Source organism: Ranitomeya variabilis, chromosome 3 (assembly GCF_051348905.1).
Source record: "Ranitomeya variabilis isolate aRanVar5 chromosome 3, aRanVar5.hap1, whole genome shotgun sequence".
In the NCBI taxonomy this organism is placed as follows: Eukaryota; Metazoa; Chordata; class Amphibia; order Anura; family Dendrobatidae; genus Ranitomeya; species Ranitomeya variabilis.
The window spans coordinates 238,053,560-238,074,084 of record NC_135234.1 but is presented as its reverse complement, the minus strand read 5'-3'; the positions used below and the strand labels follow the sequence as shown (position 1 = coordinate 238,074,084).

Below are 20,525 nucleotides of genomic sequence, written 5' to 3'. Positions count from 1 at the left end.
GGAAAAAACGCATCCTGCAAACACTTTTGCAGGATGCGTTTTTTCTGAAAAAAGACGTTTTGAGACGGTTTGCAGTTAACGCTAGTGTGAAAGTAGCCTTAAAGAATAATTCTGAGTGTTGCCCCTGTCTGAAGGACTGTACAAAGAAAATCACTTTACCTTGGTCCTTTGCAGTCCAATCCCTGGAGTTCTTATAAAGTTCCTAGTTTTACCTTAGAACACTGCCATGAATAATAATAATAATAATAATCTTTATTTATATAGCGCCAACATATTCCGCAGCGCTTTACAGTTTAACAGTTTCAAACAACAATCATAGGTAACAATGTTAACAATACAGCAATAAAGCAAAATAAGACGACCCTGCTCGTGAGAGCTTACAATCTACAATGAGGTGGGGAGATACAAAGTACAGGTGTGTATTTACAATGATGTATTTACAATGATGGTCCAGCCATCTTCAGGGGGTGGGGGGTAGATGAGATAGTGAATGGGCTGCACACACACACACACACACACACACACACACACACACACACACACACACACACACACACACACACACACACACACACATAAAATGACTGATTAGGGAACGTGATAGGCCGCTCTGAACAAATGAGTTTTGAGTGAGCGCCTAAAGCTATGCAAGTTGTGGATTGTCCTAATATCTTGGGGTAGAGCATTCCAGAGGATTGGCGAAGCACGGGAGAAGTCTTGGAGTCAGGAGTGGGAGGTACGGATTAGTGCAGAGGTTAGTCGAAAGTCATTTGCAGAGCGCAGCGGTCGGCTAGGCCAATAGACAGAAATGAGGGAGGAGATGTAAGGGGGTGCCGCACTGTGGAGAGCTTTGTGGGTGAGAACAAGTACTTTGAATTGTATCCTGTAATGAATGGGCAGCCAGTGTAATGACTGGCGAAGAGCGGACACGTCCGAGTAACGATTAGCCAGATGGACGACCCTGGCTGCTGCATTAAGGATAGACTGGAGAGGGGAAAGTCGCGTGAGGGGGAGGCCAATTAAAAGAGAGTTGCAGTAGTCCAGGCGGGAGTGGATTAGGGCGACAGTGAGAGTTTTTGTTGTCTCCATGGTGAGAAAAGGGCGGATTCTAGAGATGTTCTTTAGGTGTAAGTGGCACGAGCGGGCAAGAGATTGTATGTGGGAGGTGAAGGAGAGATTGGAGTCAAACATGACACCCAGACAGCGTGCCTGCTGCCTAGGTGTTATTATGGTGCCACCCACGGAGAGGGAAATGTCAGATTTAGGGAGGTTAGTAGAAGGCGGGAGCAGAAGAAGTTCAGTTTTGGAGAGGTTGAGCTTCAGATAGAGAGCGGACATGATGTTAGAGACTGCAGACAGACAGTCAGTGGCGTTCTGTAGTACAGCGGGGGTAAGGTCAGGGGCTGACGTGTATAGTTGTGTGTCATCAGCGTAAAGATGGTACTGAAAGCCAAATCTGCTGATGGTCTGTCCAATTGGGGCCATGTAGAGGGAGAAGAGAAGGGGGCCAAGGACTGAGCCCTGAGGTACCCCGACAATGAGAGGAAGAGGAGATGAAGTGGAGCCGGAGAACAGAACACTGAAGGAGCGGTCAGAAAAATAAATAATAATAAAGAATAAAGAATAAAAAAGGCATCAAAATATCTTCCAAGAGCAACCTCTCGCAATAATCCAGGAACAATTTGGTGATGAACAATGTATTTTCCAGCATGATGGGGTACCAAGTTACTAGGCAAAAGTGATAACTTAAGTGATTCAGTAAACAAAAGATTGACATTTTGCATGCATGTCCAGGAAAGTCCACAGATCAATCTCATTAAGACCCTGTCCTGAAAATACAGGACAAAGAAACCCAGAAATTATGATAAACTCCTAGCACAAACTACTGTATTTCTCAGACTACAAGACGCATCGGACCATAAAATGCACCTAGGTTTTAGAGAAGGAAATTAGGTAAAAAAAAATTTGAAGTCTAAAAAATGTGTTATATTCTGCACTTAATATCCCCTCTATCATGGTATATATGGTCCCCTCATCCCTATCCTTGTAAGCATGGATCCCTCATCCCTTTCCTGGTATGCATGGACCTCCTCATCCCTATCCTGGTATGCATGTCTCCCTCATCCCTACCCTGGTATGCATGTCTCCCTCATCCCTATCCTGGTATGCATGTCTCCCTCATTCCTACCCTGGTATACATGGCTCCCTCATTCCTACCCTGGTATACATGGCTCCCTCATCCCTATCCTGGTATGCATGTCTCCCTCATCCCTACCCTGGTATGCATGTCTCCCTCATCCCTATCCTGGTATGCATGGACCTCCTCATCCCTACCCTGGTATACATGGCTCCCTCATCCCTATCCTGGTATGCATGGTCTCCTCAACCCTATCCTGGTATGCATGGTTCCGTTATCCCTAGCCTGGTATGCATGTTCCCCTTATCTCTAGCCTGTTAGGTATGGCCCCTCATCCCTACCCTGGCAGGAATGATTGCCCTCATCGCTATCCTGGTTTGCAGGTCCCCATCCTTATCCTGGTAAATTGGCCCCCATCCCCATCCTGGTATGCATGGCCCCATCAGAAAACATAAAAAAAAAAAAAAATCCTACTTACCTTCCCAGTGCTGCCTCACAGCACCTTGTTCCAGTGCCAGCAGCTGCTGTATGTTTGTAAGCAGTGCACGGCAGGGACGTCACGCACTGCTTGCAAGCCAAAGGACAGCTGCTGGAATACTCACTGCTCTGCACGCCAGGACTGTGTGCGCGGTGAGCAGTCACTGCTCTTTAATAGAGAGCACAGTGTCAGCTGGAGGCTTCCTGCAGCTGCCGGCGGTCATGTGTGACGCTAGTTGAAATGAATATTCACTGCATTCCATTCCCACGGGCCATGCACGTCAGGATGGGGGTGGGGGCAAATCATACCAGGATAAGGATGGGGGCCAATCATACCAGGATGCTATTAAAGAGAAATTAATATTCATTGCCCTCCATGCCCATGGGTGTGGAATACAGTGAATATTGATCTCTCTTTAGCAGCGGGCACAGGAGTTAGCCGCAACCACCGGCTCCTGCCTGTGACCCGCTGCTCCGCCAATGCCGCTCTCCACCTCTCCACCACAGCCAGAGGCTGTACATCCGGACTATAAGACGCACCCCCCATTTTCCTCCACATTTTTGGAGGAAAAAAGTGCCTCTTGTATTGAAAAACATGGTAAGCAAGAATGGGCTATCAGTCAGGATCTGGCCCAGTTTCGGATATCCAGGGTAAATTGCAGAAGTCTTGAACAATAAGGATCAGCACTGTAAATATTGAGTCTTTACATAAACTTGATGTATTGGTCAGTAAAAGTGAAAAACAAATCTGTAAAATGCTTCTAATTGTACTTCAGGAACCATAGAAACATCTGACTAAAGAGCTAATAACACCGACCCAGGAATCTCTGTGAAAACGATAATTTGTGCCAGTCTCAATTATTAGCAATAGCTGTAGGTATAAAAAAATAAAATAAAAATGCACAAACAGAAATCACATACCGCATGAAGGTGCATGGAGAGGTTCTCATTATCAGTCTGATCATCCTGCTCAGAGGAGTCCGTCTCCTCAATCTGCTGTAATTCTAGCTCTGACGGGAGGAGAGCATTCAAATATGGAATGGACATTGGGCGAGCAGCAATCACTAGGTACGGCAGGAAGCAAACACAGCACAGGAAGTACTTAGAATTGGTGTTCCAGATGTTAACAATTATCACTTATCCAATGGACAGGGGATAAAAATAATCTCTTTATATAGCGCCAACATATTCTGCAGCGCTTTACAGTTTGCACGCATTATCATCACTGTCCCCGATGGGGCTCGCAATCTATATTCCCTAGCAGTATGTCTTGGGAATGTGGGAGGAACCACGGGGTGTACAAACATCTTGCATCCATATTAGACCCCGCGGGGATCGCTACAGAAAAACTGTGGAGTGCTGTTATTTGACTGTTTATGTACCTCCTATAGGGTAACTCCACACAGGCCTTATCCACTGCAGATTTCCTATGGAAGTACTTCAGATTTACTTTTTGCAATGCAAATTCCGTAGCAGTTTAACATGCTGTTTATTTTAAGGGTATGTGCACACGTCAGGATTTCTTGCAGAAATTTCCTGAAGAAAACCGGAAATTTTCTGCAAGAAATCCGCATTTTTTTTTTTTGCGTTTTTTTTTTCCCGTTTTTTTTTTCGCTTTTTTTTAGCATTTTGCAAGCGAAATTAGCTTGCAGAATGCTAAAGTTTTCCAAGCGATTTGTAGCATCGCTTGGAAAACTGACAGGTTGGTCACACTTGTCAAGCATAGTGTTTGACAAGTGTGACCAACTTTTTACTATAGATGCTGCCTATGCAGCATCTATAGTAAAAGATAGAATGTTTAAAAATAATAAAAAAAAAATAAAAAAATGGTTATACTCACCTGCAGACAGCGGATCTCCTCAGCGGCGTCCGTTCCTATAGATGCTGTGTGTGTGCAGGACCTTCCATGACGTCGCGGTCACGTGAGCGGTCACATGACCGGTCTCGCGACCAATCACAAGACCGCGACGTCATCGCAGGTCCTTCACCGCACACCAGCTATAGGAACCGAAGCGGCAGCATGCACCGGAGAGGCGGGAAGACTCCGGAGGCCATCGAAGGTGAGTATATCACTATTTTTTATTTTAATTCTTTTTTTTTTTTACCAATTATATGGTGCCCAGTCCGTGGAGGAGAGTCTCCTCTCCTCCACCCTGGGTACCAACCGCACATAATCTGCTTACTTCCCACATGGTGGGCACAGCCCCATGCGGGAAGTAAGCAGATCAATGCATTCCTAGGTGTGCGGAATCCCCGCAATTCCGCATTTTTAATGAACATGTTGCTTTTTTTTCCGTGATGCGATTTTTTCGTGGAAAAAAATGCAACATTTGCACAAAAAATGTGGAATACACTGTAAATAATAGGAGGCATATGTTAGCGGTTTTTTTTGCGTTTTTATCACGTTTGTATAGCGAAAAAACGCGAAAAAAACGCGAAAAATACTGAACGTGTGCACATGCAAACGTGCAGCAGTGGTATATTTTTGCTGCAAATTTACTACACAGCGGCTGACCATCAGTAGAGTAATATACAACAGATTTTCCAACTGGAAAAAATAAATAGAAAATCAACTGTGACCACTCTCGGTGCATATACCCATTAGGTTGTACAGAAAGTATGGATTGAACAAAAGAAAGTTAATACTAAAATGTTAACTCACATGGAAAAGTGCTTGTATCATCTTTAAAAAGGCTCTGCGTCTCGCCTGTCTTGGCCATAAATCGAGTAAGGGCTCTCTCCACATCTCTCCGTTGGGATGCTGCTTTTTCCCTTAAGACTTGGTAATCTGCAACTGGCTCACGGCAAGTCTTGAAACAAAAGTAGTAACTAAATTAGTTTGCAGAGAATCTTAAAGGCCAAGTGCACTGTAAATTACCTCCTCCTGACAAGTCACTGAGTGTCAATAGGGTTAGCAAAGTCCGACAGTTCTACGTCAAGCTCTCCTCCTCCACACACGGCATACAGGTACTTTCTCAGTTCAGAACAGGACTTGCACACAATGGGAAATAGTTTATTTTCCTACTCTTCTTACCGGAGTCTTAATGTAAGTGTGGGGATCTGGAAATTCTGGAAGATGACTTGGAATATGTGCAGGATGCGGCTTGTTCTGCCCAGCAATCAATGCTTTTGGGACAACAGGATTATTTGTCACAGGGGCTAGACGAAAGAAAAATAAAGCAAGCAACAATCACAAGAGTCCCTTACACTCACTTCTTAAAAATGGTGTGCCCCTGCTGAGAAATATTACAAGTGCTAAAACAAATGCATTTTCAAAACTGAACCAGAGTCTCCATCAGACGCACATTTTGTTATTATAAGGCTTGGAAGTAATGTGCTATAGTTTGCCATGGATCAACCTGACCATTTCTCCAACAATATAGCAATCATAAAAAAGTTGCATCCTAAGCACAATACATGGAAGCAAAAAGAAAAGTAATGGTAAGAACTGATTTAAATCCTTCCCGACATATGATGACTGACTTTGATGCGGGCTGAAATATTCAGCCATTATCTGCCTCTAACAGCCACGGGTGGAGCGAGTGTTAACCTGGTAAATTCCACTGTAAATCTCTGACATTTAATGTGAGGCGGCAGGAGGGTATATCATTCTATGCGCATATAGCCGTGCCAGTGACGTGACCCCAGGGCACAGGTGGATTGCCAGACCGCCCGCTGTCATACTTGTGCCTGTCATTAACGTACTCCTAAAGTCAGCCTGTAGCACTGCTGTGTATAGTACAAGAGATGGAATGATCACAGATTCAAGTCCCCTAAGGGACCAAACGAAAATACAGTAGGAATTTTTTTTTTCAATTATGACAAAAAAATATATAAGTTCAAATCACCCGCCTTTTGCCACATTAAAAATAATGCAAAAAAAACCAAAACACAAACACATTTTGTATTGCTGCATGCGTAAAAGTCCAATCAAAATACATAAATTAAACCGGGGGGGTCTGTGGTTTGGTAAACAACATAATGACAAAAAAATATATTAAAAGATGGCACAATTTGTTTTTTATTGGCAACAATAAGAGGCGATGAAAACATTGCATCTACCCCAAAATGGAAACAGTAAAACGTAAGCACAGGACGCAAAAAATAAGCAATGACGCATCCCCATATCCCGAAAATTTTAAACGTTACAGGCCTCGGAATATGGAGACACAGGCAAAGGTTTTTTGCTTTTTTTTTATTTAATACATACCTTTAGTGTAAAAATCTGCAGCCTGGTTTTTCGTTAAATCATCATGATAAATCTCAGGGGGCCTCGGGGTGGGATTGTGGGAAGGGTCTTCGGCTCAGAGGGATCAGCCGTGTCCCCTCCACTGCCTCTGTTGTTGCACTTATTTAAGTTTTGGGCTAACGCCGTCTTAGCTGTGAATGCATGATGAGGAATGCAACAGAGACAGCGGAGGGGCTGTGGTTAAGCCGAAGACCCTACTGTCGGTCCCGAGCCGAAGCACTGAGGAAACTGAAATGTATCATGCCAGGCTGCAGGTTTTTACACTAAAGGTATGTAATAAATCAGTATGACAGCGCCATTTTGCCCATACCTTTAGTTTAAAAAGGATGAGCCTGATGACAGGTTCTCTTCAAATAAAAAAAAAAAAAACGATAATAAAACACAACAGGTGACCGGAAAATGAAAAGACGATCTGGGATCAGATCCAGGTCCGCCTCCTACAGACACTAAGCTTAAAATGAGGTACTTTGTGCCTGTCGGTGGGGGCATACTGCGGAGGAGCTCATTTCCTTTTTTGCCTAGTGTCAGCCTCCTAGCGACAGCAGCATACACCCATGGTTACCTGTGTCCCCCAATGAAGAGATAAAGAAACTATGTTTGGTATCCGCTTAATCGTATGCACCTAGAGAATCATAGCGCCATGTCCGTTTCATAATATAGTGAAAATGGTAAATACAAAATACAAAACACAATGGTGGAATTGCACTTTTTTTTTGCAATTTAGATGCACCTGGGAATCTTTTTCCTGCTTTAGGCTATGTGCGCACGTTGCGTATTTGCTTGCAGAAATTTCTGCATCTCTTGGCAGAAAAATGCAGCTGAAAATACGTGCTTTTTTATGCGCTTTTCTATGCGTTTTTGTAAATCCATAGAGCTAAATAAAGATATATTAAAAAAACAACAACAAAAAACTGTGATGTAATTTCCTTGTTCAACCTCTTCAGCCAGATACCCTCATTAATATTAAATAAAGAGACACCCACACAGTCGCCAGCCTATGTACGAGCATTAGGCTGTGTGCATACGTTATAGATTTTTCACGTTTTTTTTTTTTAGCTATAAAACCGCAAAAAAAACCCAATCAATTAAGCATCCTATTAATAGAATGCAATCCGCAATTTTTGTGCACATGTTGCATTTTTTTCCGTGAAAAAAAAACGCATCGCGGTAAAAATCGCAGCATGTTCATTAATTTTGCGGATTTCCGGCTATTTAATGCATTGGGAAGCTCTGGAAAAAAAAACAAAAAATATGCACAAAAAAACACGAGAAAAACGCGGAAAAAAACGCACGCGGATTTCCTGCAGAAAAAGTCCGGTTTTGTTCAGGAAATTTCTGCAAAGAATCCTGACGTGTGCACATAGCCTACACATAATTAGCCTACATATGCTGTAACAAAACAGCAACTGTCAGAAATCTGCGTGAAATGCAGTATCGGTTTATCTTTCAAAAAATGTAAAAAAAACAATTGCGTGGGCTCCCGCATAATGTACATAACCAGCAGAGGGAAAGCCGACGGCTAATGTTAATATTCTGGGAAGGAGCGCCAAAGGTTCCCAGGCTATTAATATCAGCTCACAGCAGTTTGCTTAGCCTTTACTGGCTAGTTTACAGGAGAACACCACAAAAAATTTGACATGGGGTCCCCCTATAAAATCGAACTAGCAAAGGCCAGACAGCTGCGGGCTGATATTAATAGCCTGGGAAGAGGCCATGGATACTGGCACCCCCCAGGCTGAAAACATCAGCTTTCAGCTGCCCGAGAAATGGCGTATCTTATAGATATGCCAATTCTGGCACTAAGGGCCAGAAATACGTGCGAGTCTCGCACCAAGCTCTGGCGCCGGCACTCAGGAGCGGAGCGTGCACTCATGGGTGTTGCTATGCGGCCGCACTCTCTGCTCTGGAGTGCCGGCGCCAGAGCTTGGTTTTAACATGCGAGACTCGCACGTATTTCGCGCAAGTGAAAAGGAGCCCTTAGCCTTGCTTTTCCCACTTGCCCTGTAGCGGTGGCAAGTGGGGTTGATGTCACCTTTCTATTGTCAGGTGACATCAAGCCCATGGCTTAGTAATGGAGAGGCATCTATGAGACACCTATCCATTACTAATCCTATAGTTACATGGTAAATAAAGACAGTGATAGAATAAAGTCCTTTATTTGAAATAATCACACAGACTCCTTTATCGGATCTAAATTTACCATACTTACTTAACGCCTAATCCCAGATGCCCTCGTCTCCTGCAAACAATCAAAAAATAATAAACCAACATATAATACTATCCTGTCACATATAATACTATCCTGTCTGACATAGTCCACTTAATACCAGTTCACTTAATACCAGTGATACACTGCGGGAGCGATCACCTCCTGTCAGTGTATCGCCGGTGCCTGGGTTTTTGGCAGCAAATACACAAACCTTTTTACACCTGCGGTTTTGCTGCAAATTTCACTGACTTAATTGAAGTCAATAAGTCAAAAACTCTGCAGAAACGCAAAAAGAATTGACATGCTGCCGAAAATAAAACGCCGCAAATACGGACGGAAATTTACGGATCATGTGCACAATACTTCAGGATTGTCATTGCATAACCTTGCTTTAGTATTCCATGGCATTTTTGGAGCATTTTCGCACGTAAAAAAAACGCATCAAAAAAGCATCACGTGTGTGCATAGCCTTATAGTGTATCACGTGATAAAAGGAATGGAGTCATTCAAAAGTACAATTTGTCCTGCAAAAAACCAACAAACCACATAAAGCTATGTGGATGGAAAAATTATCTTGGAAAAATGGAAAAAAAACAAAAGCAAAAAAAGAACAAAAACGGAATCTGGTTGCAGCAGGAAGGGGATAAGGAGCATTTACACTACAAGTTTGTGAACGAGCGTTCCTATTTCACATCACCCTGTCAAGAGTTTAGATTCAGTGCGATGAGCAGCGTACACATGTTCTTATCGCTTTGTTACCAGGTATTCGCCCTATGTGCACGGTAAGCTACAAACCCAGGAAAATGCAGAAATACAGCCATATAACCAATCACATAGAAGACTTACGGGCAGTTATCACCATCCTCTGAGAGCGCTTGGCGTATGCGGGCAATGTGTCCACATTAAACCCTGCAAACAATCAATATAATTACTATCACTTACATTTAGCACCAAGATCAAACTTGGAACTTGACAACACAGAACTTACCCATTTCTATCAGGGTGACCACAATGTCCGGAAGAGCGGGCTGTGTACGCGCGGTATGTTCACAATAGGATTTTGCACTGCGACCGACTTCTGAAAGGTCTGGGGATAAAACATATCAGAATACTTTAGGTCAGCGTTTCATAAGCTCCAGGAGTCACAGCCCCCAGCAGATCATGATTACGCTTGTACAGGTGATGGAGCATTTGATGCCTCGGTAATGATTCCACCACCCACGGAATACTAAGGAAATCTTGAAAACATGATCTCTAAGGGCATCATTTTTAAAACATATAAATTACAGAAATATTATTTACAAGATGTCTGCAGCATTAATGCTCTGTTGTATCATGGCACAGCCCCTTTAAGTTTTCAAACTTCCACTGATCAAATGTCCATGTCGTTGTCCCTTTACAGAACACTTTGTTTTACAACTATTGCAACTTACTGAGCATAACTTACTGTCACCACTGCTGACTAGTGATGAGCGAGTTACTCCAAACCCGAGCACGCTCGGGTGACCTCTGAGTATTTATGACTGCTCAGAGATTTAGTTTTCATCACGACAGCTGAATGATTTACAGCTACTAGCCAGGCTGAGTACATGTGGGGGTTGCCTGGTTGTTAGGGAATCCCCACATGTAATCAAGCAGGCTAGTAGCTGTAAAACATTCAGCCGCGGAGATGAAAACTAAATCTCTGAGCAGTCATAAATACTCAGAGACCACCCGAACGTGCTCTGGAAAACCCGAGCAACGAGTACACTCGCTCATCACTACTGCTGACCCAAGCTCTGCAGCCAATCAGGGAGGTCACAACTTGTACAGTCTGCACTGGCAGAGTCGGTGAGCTCAGTGGCTGGCTGCAGCGCTGTCAACGTGATATTAGCACTGCAGACAATGAATGGAAATCAGGGCAGCAGCAGAGACTCAGCGCTGGACCTAGGGAGGGTAAGTAATAGTTCAGAGGTTTTTTTTTTTTTTTTAATAACTAACGGAAGTGAAAGTGTAAAGTATTCTGAAAACACAGTCTCTATCCGTACACCCTGCTGCTCTGAGATATGGATGACCACGGCTTGGTGACCACGGCCCAGAGAGCACGGCTTGGTGACCACAGCCCAGAGAGCACGGCTTGGTGACCACGGCCCAGAGCACACGGCTTGGTGACCACGGCCCAGAGCACACGGCTTGGTGACCACGGCCCAGAGCACACGGCTTGGTGACCACGGCCCGGAGCACACGGCTTGGTGACCACGGCCCGGAGCACACGGCTTGGTGACCACGGCCCGGAGCACACGGCTTGGTGACCACGGCCCGGAGCACACGGCTTGGTGACCACGGCCCGGAGCACACGGCTTGGTGACCACGGCCCGGAGCACACGGCTTGGTGACCACGGCCCGGAGCACACGGCTTGGTGACCACGGCCCGGAGCACACGGCTTGGTGACCACGGCCCGGAGCACACGGCTTGGTGACCACGGCCCGGAGCACACGGCTTGGTGACCACGGCCCGGAGCACACGGCTTGGTGACCACGGCCCGGAGCACACGGCTTGGTGACCACGGCCCGGAGCACACGGCTTGGTGACCACGGCCCAGAGCACACGGCTTGGTGACCACGGCCCAGAGCACACGGCTTGGTGACCACGGCCCAGAGCACACGGCTTGGTGACCACGGCCCAGAGCACACGGCTTGGTGACCACGGCCCAGAGCACACGGCTTGGTGACCACGGCCCAGAGCACACGGCTTGGTGACCACGGCCCAGAGCACACGGCTTGGTGACCACGGCCCAGAGCACACGGCTTGGTGACCACGGCCCAGAGCACACGGCTTGGTGACCACGGCCCAGAGCACACGGCTTGGTGACCACGGCCCAGAGCACACGGCTTGGTGACCACGGCCCAGAGCACACGGCTTGGTGACCACGGCCCAGAGCACACGGCTTGGTGACCACGGCCCAGAGCACACGGCTTGGTGACCACGGCCCAGAGCACACGGCTTGGTGACCACGGCCCAGAGCACACGGCTTGGTGACCACGGCCCAGAGCACACGGCTTGGTGACCACGGCCCAGAGCACACGGCTTGGTGACCACGGCCCAGAGCACACGGCTTGGTGACCACGGCCCAGAGCACACGGCTTGGTGACCACGGCCCAGAGCACACGGCTTGGTGACCACGGCCCAGAGCACACGGCTTGGTGACCACGGCCCAGAGCACACGGCTTGGTGACCACGGCCCAGAGCACACGGCTTGGTGACCACGGCCCAGAGCACACGGCTTGGTGACCACGGCCCAGAGCACACGGCTTGGTGACCACGGCCCAGAGCACACGGCTTGGTGACCACGGCCCAGAGCACACGGCTTGGTGACCACGGCCCAGAGCACACGGCTTGGTGACCACGGCCCAGAGCACACGGCTTGGTGACCACGGCCCAGAGCACACGGCTTGGTGACCACGGCCCAGAGCACACGGCTTGGTGACCACGGCCCAGAGCACACGGCTTGGTGACCACGGCCCAGAGCACACGGCTTGGTGACCACGGCCCAGAGCACACGGCTTGGTGACCACGGCCCAGAGCACACGGCTTGGTGACCACGGCCCAGAGCACACGGCTTGGTGACCACGGCCCAGAGCACACGGCTTGGTGACCACGGCCCAGAGCACACGGCTTGGTGACCACGGCCCAGAGCACACGGCTTGGTGACCACGGCCCAGAGCACACGGCTTGGTGACCACGGCCCAGAGCACACGGCTTGGTGACCACGGCCCAGAGCACACGGCTTGGTGACCACGGCCCAGAGCACACGGCTTGGTGACCACGGCCCAGAGCACACGGCTTGGTGACCACGGCCCAGAGCACACGGCTTGGTGACCACGGCCCAGAGCACACGGCTTGGTGACCACGGCCCAGAGCACACGGCTTGGTGACCACGGCCCAGAGCACACGGCTTGGTGACCACGGCCCAGAGCACACGGCTTGGTGACCACGGCCCAGAGCACACGGCTTGGTGACCACGGCCCAGAGCACACGGCTTGGTGACCACGGCCCAGAGCACACGGCTTGGTGACCACGGCCCAGAGCACACGGCTTGGTGACCACGGCCCAGAGCACACGGCTTGGTGACCACGGCCCAGAGCACACGGCTTGGTGACCACGGCCCAGAGCACACGGCTTGGTGACCACGGCCCAGAGCACACGGCTTGGTGACCACGGCCCAGAGCACACGGCTTGGTGACCACGGCCCAGAGCACACGGCTTGGTGACCACGGCCCAGAGCACACGGCTTGGTGACCACGGCCCAGAGCACACGGCTTGGTGACCACGGCCCAGAGCACACGGCTTGGTGACCACGGCCCAGAGCACACGGCTTGGTGACCACGGCCCAGAGCACACGGCTTGGTGACCACGGCCCAGAGCACACGGCTTGGTGACCACGGCCCAGAGCACACGGCTTGGTGACCACGGCCCAGAGCACACGGCTTGGTGACCACGGCCCAGAGCACACGGCTTGGTGACCACGGCCCAGAGCACACGGCTTGGTGACCACGGCCCAGAGCACACGGCTTGGTGACCACGGCCCAGAGCACACGGCTTGGTGACCACGGCCCAGAGCACACGGCTTGGTGACCACGGCCCAGAGCACACGGCTTGGTGACCACGGCCCAGAGCACACGGCTTGGTGACCACGGCCCAGAGCACACGGCTTGGTGACCACGGCCCAGAGCACACGGCTTGGTGACCACGGCCCAGAGCACACGGCTTGGTGACCACGGCCCAGAGCACACGGCTTGGTGACCACGGCCCAGAGCACACGGCTTGGTGACCACGGCCCGGAGAACACGGCTTGGTGACCACGGCCCGGAGAACACGGCTTGGTGACCACGGCCCGGAGAACACGGCTTGGTGACCACGGCCCGGAGCACACGGCTTGGTGACCACGGCCCAGAGCACACGGCTTGGTGACCACGGCCCAGAGCACACGGCTTGGTGACTACGGCCCAGAGCACACGGCTTGGTGACCACGGCCCAGAGCACACGGCTTGGTGACCACGGCCCAGAGCACACGGCTTGGTGACCACAGCCCGGAGAACACGGCTTGGTGACCACAGCCCGGAGAACACGGCTTGGTGACCACGGCCCAGAGAACACGGCTTGGTGACCACGGCCCAGAGAACACGGCTTGGTGACCACGGCCCAGAGAACACGGCTTGGTGACCACGGCCCAGAGAACACGGCTTGGTGACCACGGCCCAGAGAACACGGCTTGGTGACCACGGCCCAGAGAACACGGCTTGGTGACAGTTTCCCTGGAAACAGTAAGAATTATTCCAGCACATAGCATCAGGACTTACAGCTCTGCAACATCTCAGTCAGCGTTTCCACTGCCGCTTTCTCTGCACTATCAAACCCGGCTTCTGTGAGCAGAGAGCTGACCACCACCTGGAGGGTCCTCCGACGCGCCAGGATGTAGTTATCCGCAGGGGTGGAGGAGCCGCGGCCTGAGCGCTTAGGAGAAAAGAAAGGGAAAATGCTATTTAGTTCCTTCATGGCGCCCACAGCTGTGAGAACAGAGATCACATCCAGCCAGTGCTCCACTCACTTCCATGATGAATACAGCGCTGTCAGTCCCATAGAAGTGAACAGAGCGCTGGCTGGATGTGTGGGTGTCCTGTCCTGAACAGTGCTCCATCAGTCCCATAGATGTGAATGGAGCGCTGGCTGGATGTGTGGGTGTCCTGTCCTGTACAGCGCTCCATCAGTCCCATAGATGTGAATGGAGCGCTGGATGTGTGGGTGTCCTGACCTCTACAGTGCTCCATCAGTCCAATAGATATGAATGGAGCGCTGGCTGGATGTGTGGGTGTCCTGTCCTGTACAGCGCTCCATCAGTCCCATAGAAGTGAATGGAGCGCTGGCTGGATGTGTGGGCGTCCTCACCTGTACAGTGCTCCATCAGTCCCATAGATGTGAATGGAGCGCTGGCTGGATGTGTGGGCGTCCTGACCTGTACAGCGCTCCATCAGTCCCATAGATGTGAATGGAGCGCTGGATGTGTAGGTGTCCTGACCTCTACAGCGCTCCATCAATCCCATAGATATGAATGGAGCGCTGGCTGGATGTGTGGGTGTCCTGTCCTGTACAGTGCTCCATCAGTCCCATAGATGTGAATGGAGCGCTGGCTGGATGTGTGGGTGTCCTGTCCTGTACAGCGCTCCATCAGTCCCATAGATGTGAATGGAGCGCTGGATGTGTAGGTGTCCTGACCTCTACAGCACTCCATCAATCCCATAGATATGAATGGAGCGCTGGCTGGATGTGTGGGTGTCCTGTCCTGTACAGTGCTCCATCAGTCCCATAGATGTTAATGGAGCGCTGGCTGGATGTGTGGGCGTCCTGACCTGTACAGCGCTCCATCAGTCCCATAGAAGTGAATGGAGCGCTGGCTGGATGTGTGGGCGTCCTGGCCTGTACAGCGCTCCATCAGTCCCATAGATGTGAATGGAGCGCTGGCTGGATGTGTGAGCATCCTGTCCTGTACAGCGCTCCATCAGTCCCATAGAAGTGAATGGAGCGCTGGCTGGATGTGTGGGTGTCCTGTCCAGCGCTCCATCAGTCCAATAGATGTGAATGGAGCGCTGGCTGGATGTGTGGGCGTCCTGGCCTGTACAGCGCTCCATCAGTCCCATAGAAGTGAATGGAGTGCTGGCTGGATGTGTGGGCGTCCTGACCTGTACAGCGCTCCATCAGTCCCATAGAAGTGAATGGAGCGCTGGCTGGATGTGTGGGTGTCCTGTCCAGCGCTCCATCAGTCCAATAGATGTGAATGGAGCGCTGGCTGGATGTGTGGGCGTCCTGTCCAGCGCTCCATCAGTCCCATAAATGTGAATGGAGCGCTGGCTGGATGTGTGGGTGTCCTGTCCTGTACAGCGCTCCATCAGTCCCACAGATGTGAATGGAGCGCTGGCTGGATGTGTGGGTGTCCTGACCTCTACAGCGCTCCATCAGTCCCATAGATATGAATGGAGCGCTGGCTGGATGTGTGGGTGTCCTGTCCTGTACAGCGCTCCATCAGTCCCATAGATGTGAATGGAGCGCTGGATGTGTGGGTGTCCTGTCCTGTACAGCGCTCCATCAGTCCCACAGAAGTGAATGGTGCGCTGGCTGGATGTGTGGGTGTCCTGTCCAGCGCTCCATCAGTCCCATAGATGTGAATGGAGCGCTGGCTGGATGTGTGGGCGTCCTGACCTGTACAGCGCTCCATCAGTCCCACAGAAGTGAATGGTGCGCTGGCTGGATGTGTGGGTGTCCTGTCCAGCGCTCCATCAGTCCCATAGATGTGAATGGAGCGCTGGCTGGATGTGTGGGCGTCCTGACCTGTACAGCGCTCCATCAGTCCCATAGAAGTGAAGGGAGCGCTGGCTGGATGTGTGGGTGTCCTGTCCAGCGCTCCATCAGTCCAATAGATGTGAATGCAGCGCTGGCTGGATGTGTGGGAGTCCTGTCCAGTACAGCGCTCCGTCAGTCCCACAAGAGTGAATGGAGCGCTGGTTGGATGTGTGGGTGTCCTGTCCTGTACAGCGCTCCGTCAGTCCCATAGATGTGAAAGGAGCGCTGGCTGGATGTGTGGGCGTCCTGACCTGTCCAGCGCTCCATCAGTCCCATAGAAGTGAATGGAGCGCTGGCTGGATGTGTGGGTGTCCTGTCCAGCGCTCCATCAGTCCAATAGATGTGGAGCGCTGGCTGGATGTGTGGGCGTCCTGTCCAGCGCTCCATCAGTCCCATAGAAGTGAATGGAGTGCTGGCTGGATGTGTGGGCGTCCTGACCTGTACAGCGCTCCATCAGTCCCATAGAAGTGAATGGAGCGCTGGCTGGATGTGTGGGTGTCCTGTCCAGCGCTCCATCAGTCCAATAGATGTGAATGGAGCGCTGGCTGGATGTGTGGGCGTCCTGTCCAGCGCTCCATCAGTCCCATAAATGTGAATGGAGCGCTGGCTGGATGTGTGGGTGTCCTGTCCTGTACAGCGCTCCATCAGTCCCACAGATGTGAATGGAGCGCTGGCTGGATGTGTGGGTGTCCTGACCTCTACAGCGCTCCATCAGTCCCATAGATATGAATGGAGCGCTGGCTGGATGTGTGGGTGTCCTGTGCTGTACAGCGCTCCATCAGTCCCATAGATGTGAATGGAGCGCTGGATGTGTGGGTGTCCTGTCCTGTACAGCGCTCCATCAGTCCCACAGAAGTGAATGGTGCGCTGGCTGGATGTGTGGGTGTCCTGTCCAGCGCTCCATCAGTCCAATAGATGTGAATGCAGCGCTGGCTGGATGTGTGGGAGTCCTGTCCAGTACAGCGCTCCGTCAGTCCCACAAGAGTGAATGGAGCGCTGGTTGGATGTGTGGGTGTCCTGTCCTGTACAGCGCTCCGTCAGTCCCATAGATGTGAATGGAGCGCTGGCTGGATGTGTGGGCGTCCTGTCCTGTACAGCGCTCCGTCAGTCCCATAGATGTGAATGGAGCGCTTGCAGGATGTGTGGGTGTCCTGTCCAGCGCTCCATCAGTCCCATAGATGTGAATGGAGCGTTGGCTGGATGTATGAGCGCCCTGACCTGTACAGCGCTCCATCAGTCCCATAGATGTGAATGGAGCGCTGGCTGGGCGTGTGAGCGTCCTGACCTATACAGCGCTCCATCAGTCCCATAGATGTGAATGGAGAGCTGGCTGGATGTGTGGGTGTCCTCACCTGTACAGTGCTCCGTCAGTCCCATAGATGTGAATGGAGCGCTAGCTGGGCGTGTGAGCGTCCTGACCTGTACAGCGCTCCATCAGTCCCATAGATGTGAATGGAGCGCTGGCTGGATGTGTGGGTGTCCTGTCCTGTACAGCGCTCCATCAGTCCCATAGATGTGAATGGAGCGCTGGCTGGATGTGTGGGTGTCCTGTCCTGTACAGCGCTCCATCAGTCCCATAGATGTGAATGGAGCGCTGGCTGGATGTTTGGGTGTCCTGACCTGTACAGTGCTCCGTCAGTCCCATAGATGTGAATGGAGTGCTGGCTGGATGTGTGGGTGTCCTCACCTGTACAGCGCTCCATCAGTCCCATAGATGTGAATGGAGCGCTGGCTGGATGTGTGGGTGTCCTCACCTGTACAGCGCTCCATCAGTCCCATAGATGTGAATGGAGCGCTGGCTGGATGTGTGGGTGTCCTCACCTGTACAGCGCTCCATCAGTCCCATAGATGTGAATGGAGCGCTGGCTGGATGTGTGGGTGTCCTCACCTGTACAGCGCTCCATCAGTCCCATAGATGTGAATGGAGCGCTGGCTGGATGTGTGAGCGTCCTGACCTGTGCATTTCGGTCAGTAGTGGAAGGTTATGAGGGGACAAGAGGACTGACCACATGGAGACTTCTCCCCCTCCGCTGCTGCACATTCACCACAGACAAATAACCCGCCATTTGGGCACACACTGCGTCCTCTCTCCTAACAGTGTTATCCCCCTATAGCCCAGCGTCTCAGCCCCGACGTGACACACGTGACTAGAGCCGGCCTATCGCAGACTTCCGTGCACTGTGCTGTATGTGAACAGCTCGGCATCCCGAGGGTTAGGGCCGTCAGTAATACATCCGCAGCTGCCGCCTGTTAGTAGATAACTGCAGCGCCCAGCACAAAGCCCATCCCTCACAGGTGTAACGTTACCGTGCCGGAGCTCCCCGAACTGGCCACAGCCACCGAGCTCTCCGCCATCTTGGATACACGTAACACGACGCAAGGGCTGATGGGAAATGTAGTCTTTCGTGCTGTTGTCAGTAAGTGGCCGAGAGCTGTCCAGTACTGAAACCGCGGAGCAGTGTGCGCGCAGAGCCGCCGTGCAGTGGCCGGCACACGCCCACACCCAGCAGTATGGAGACTAGCCAGCGTGCTGGAGGGAATGGCCATGTGTTGGCGGAGGAGCTCTTGTGTCCTGCAGAGCAACATGGGCTACAATTGGTAGATCTTAAGGGGTCATATATTTAGCTTGGTGGGAGAAGAATAAGGGTATGTGTCCACGTTCAGGATTGCATCAGGATTTGGTCAGGATTTTCCATCAGTATCTGTAAGCCAAAACCAGGAGTGGAACAATTAGAGGAAAAGTATAACAGAAACACATGCACCACTTCTGCATTTATCACCCACTCCTGGTTTTGGCTTACAAATACTGATGAAAAATCCTGACCAAATCCTGATGCAATCCTTAAAGGGAACCTGTCACCCCGTTTTTTGAAGATGAGCTAAAAATAGCGTTAAATAGGGGCAGAGCTGGGCGTTACATTAGTGTCTTTTGTGTGCCTTTATTACCCACCTATGCTGCCGAAATACCTTTGTAAAGTCACCGTTTTCTGCTGTCACTCACGCTGGTCTGGTCCTATGGGCGTGGTGACAGCGCTGTTTCTCCCCCAGATCAGGCTCATCATTCCGTTGGTGGGGTAGTGGTGTGCACATGTCCAACAGAGAATATCCACTGCCCAGGAGATGAAAAAGAGCGCGATCTGCGCTATTCAGCCGTTTACCGGTGGGCGCGGCCATCTTTCCTGTGGCCGCGCATGCGCAGATGGAGCGCTCTGCTGCCCGGGGCTTCAGGAAAATGGCCGCGGGATTCCGCGCGTGCGCAGATGGAGATCGCTGCGGCCATTTTCCTGAAGCCCCGGGCAGCAGAGCGCTCCATCTGCGCACGCGCGGCCACAGGAAAGATGGCCGCGCCCACCGGTAAATGGCTGTATAGCGAAGATCGCGCTGTTTTTCATCTCCTGGGCAGTGGATATTCTCTGTTGGACATGCGCACACCACTACGCCACCAACGTAACGATGAGCAGGATTCTGGGGGAGAAACAGCGCTGTCAACACGCCCATAGGACCAGACCAGCGTGAGTGACAGCAGAAAACGGCCACTTTACAAAGGTATTTCGGCAGTATAGGTGGGTAATAAAGGCACACAAAGACACTAATGTAACACCCAGCTCTGCCCCTATTTAACTCTATTTTTAGCTCATCTTCAAAAAACGGGGTGACAGGTTCCCTTTAACGTGGACACATACCCTAAGGCTACTTTCACACTAGCGTTTTTTGCAATACGTCGCAATGCGTCATTTTGGCTAAAAAACGCATCCTGCAAAAGTGCTTGCAGGATGCGTTTTTTCCCCATTGACTAACATTACCGACGCATTGCCACACGTCGCAACCATCGTGCGACGGTTGCGCCGTGTTGTGGCGGACCGTTGGCTGCAAAAAAGTTACATGTAACTCCGCCCCCACCTCCCCGCACCTCACAATGGGGCAGCGGATGCGTGGAAAAACAGCATCCGCTGCACCTGTTGTGCAGCGCAAACAACGCTAGCGTCGGTACGTCGGCCCGACGCTCTGCGACGGGCCGAGTACGACGCTAGTGTGAAAGAAGCCTAAGAGAATGATCTCACTGGGTCATGACATGTCT

The 20,525-nt window shown here is 50.9% G+C and overlaps 1 protein-coding gene across 2 annotated transcripts in view; it reads right to left on the bottom strand.

The window, feature by feature from the left end:
- TAF8 (TATA-box binding protein associated factor 8) overlaps positions 1-18,932 on the bottom strand; it is a 35,540-nt gene extending 16,608 nt beyond the window's left edge. The window contains exons 1-7 of one of the 2 annotated variants that reach the window (XM_077295306.1): positions 18,755-18,932; positions 14,413-14,566; positions 10,061-10,159; positions 9,919-9,981; positions 5,649-5,773; positions 5,277-5,424; positions 3,536-3,678 (exon numbers count right to left, since the gene is read on the bottom strand). In XM_077295306.1, coding sequence (XP_077151421.1) covers positions 3,536-3,678; positions 5,277-5,424; positions 5,649-5,773; positions 9,919-9,981; positions 10,061-10,159; positions 14,413-14,566; positions 18,755-18,802 — 780 coding nt within the window. In that variant the 5' untranslated portion in view covers positions 18,803-18,932. Of the gene's footprint in view, positions 1-3,535; positions 3,679-5,276; positions 5,425-5,648; positions 5,774-9,918; positions 9,982-10,060; positions 10,160-14,412; positions 14,567-18,453; positions 18,576-18,754 lie in introns of those variants that run through there. The other variant, XM_077295307.1, reaches the window with a different exon arrangement.
- Between the last annotated feature and the right edge of the window lie 1,593 nt (positions 18,933-20,525).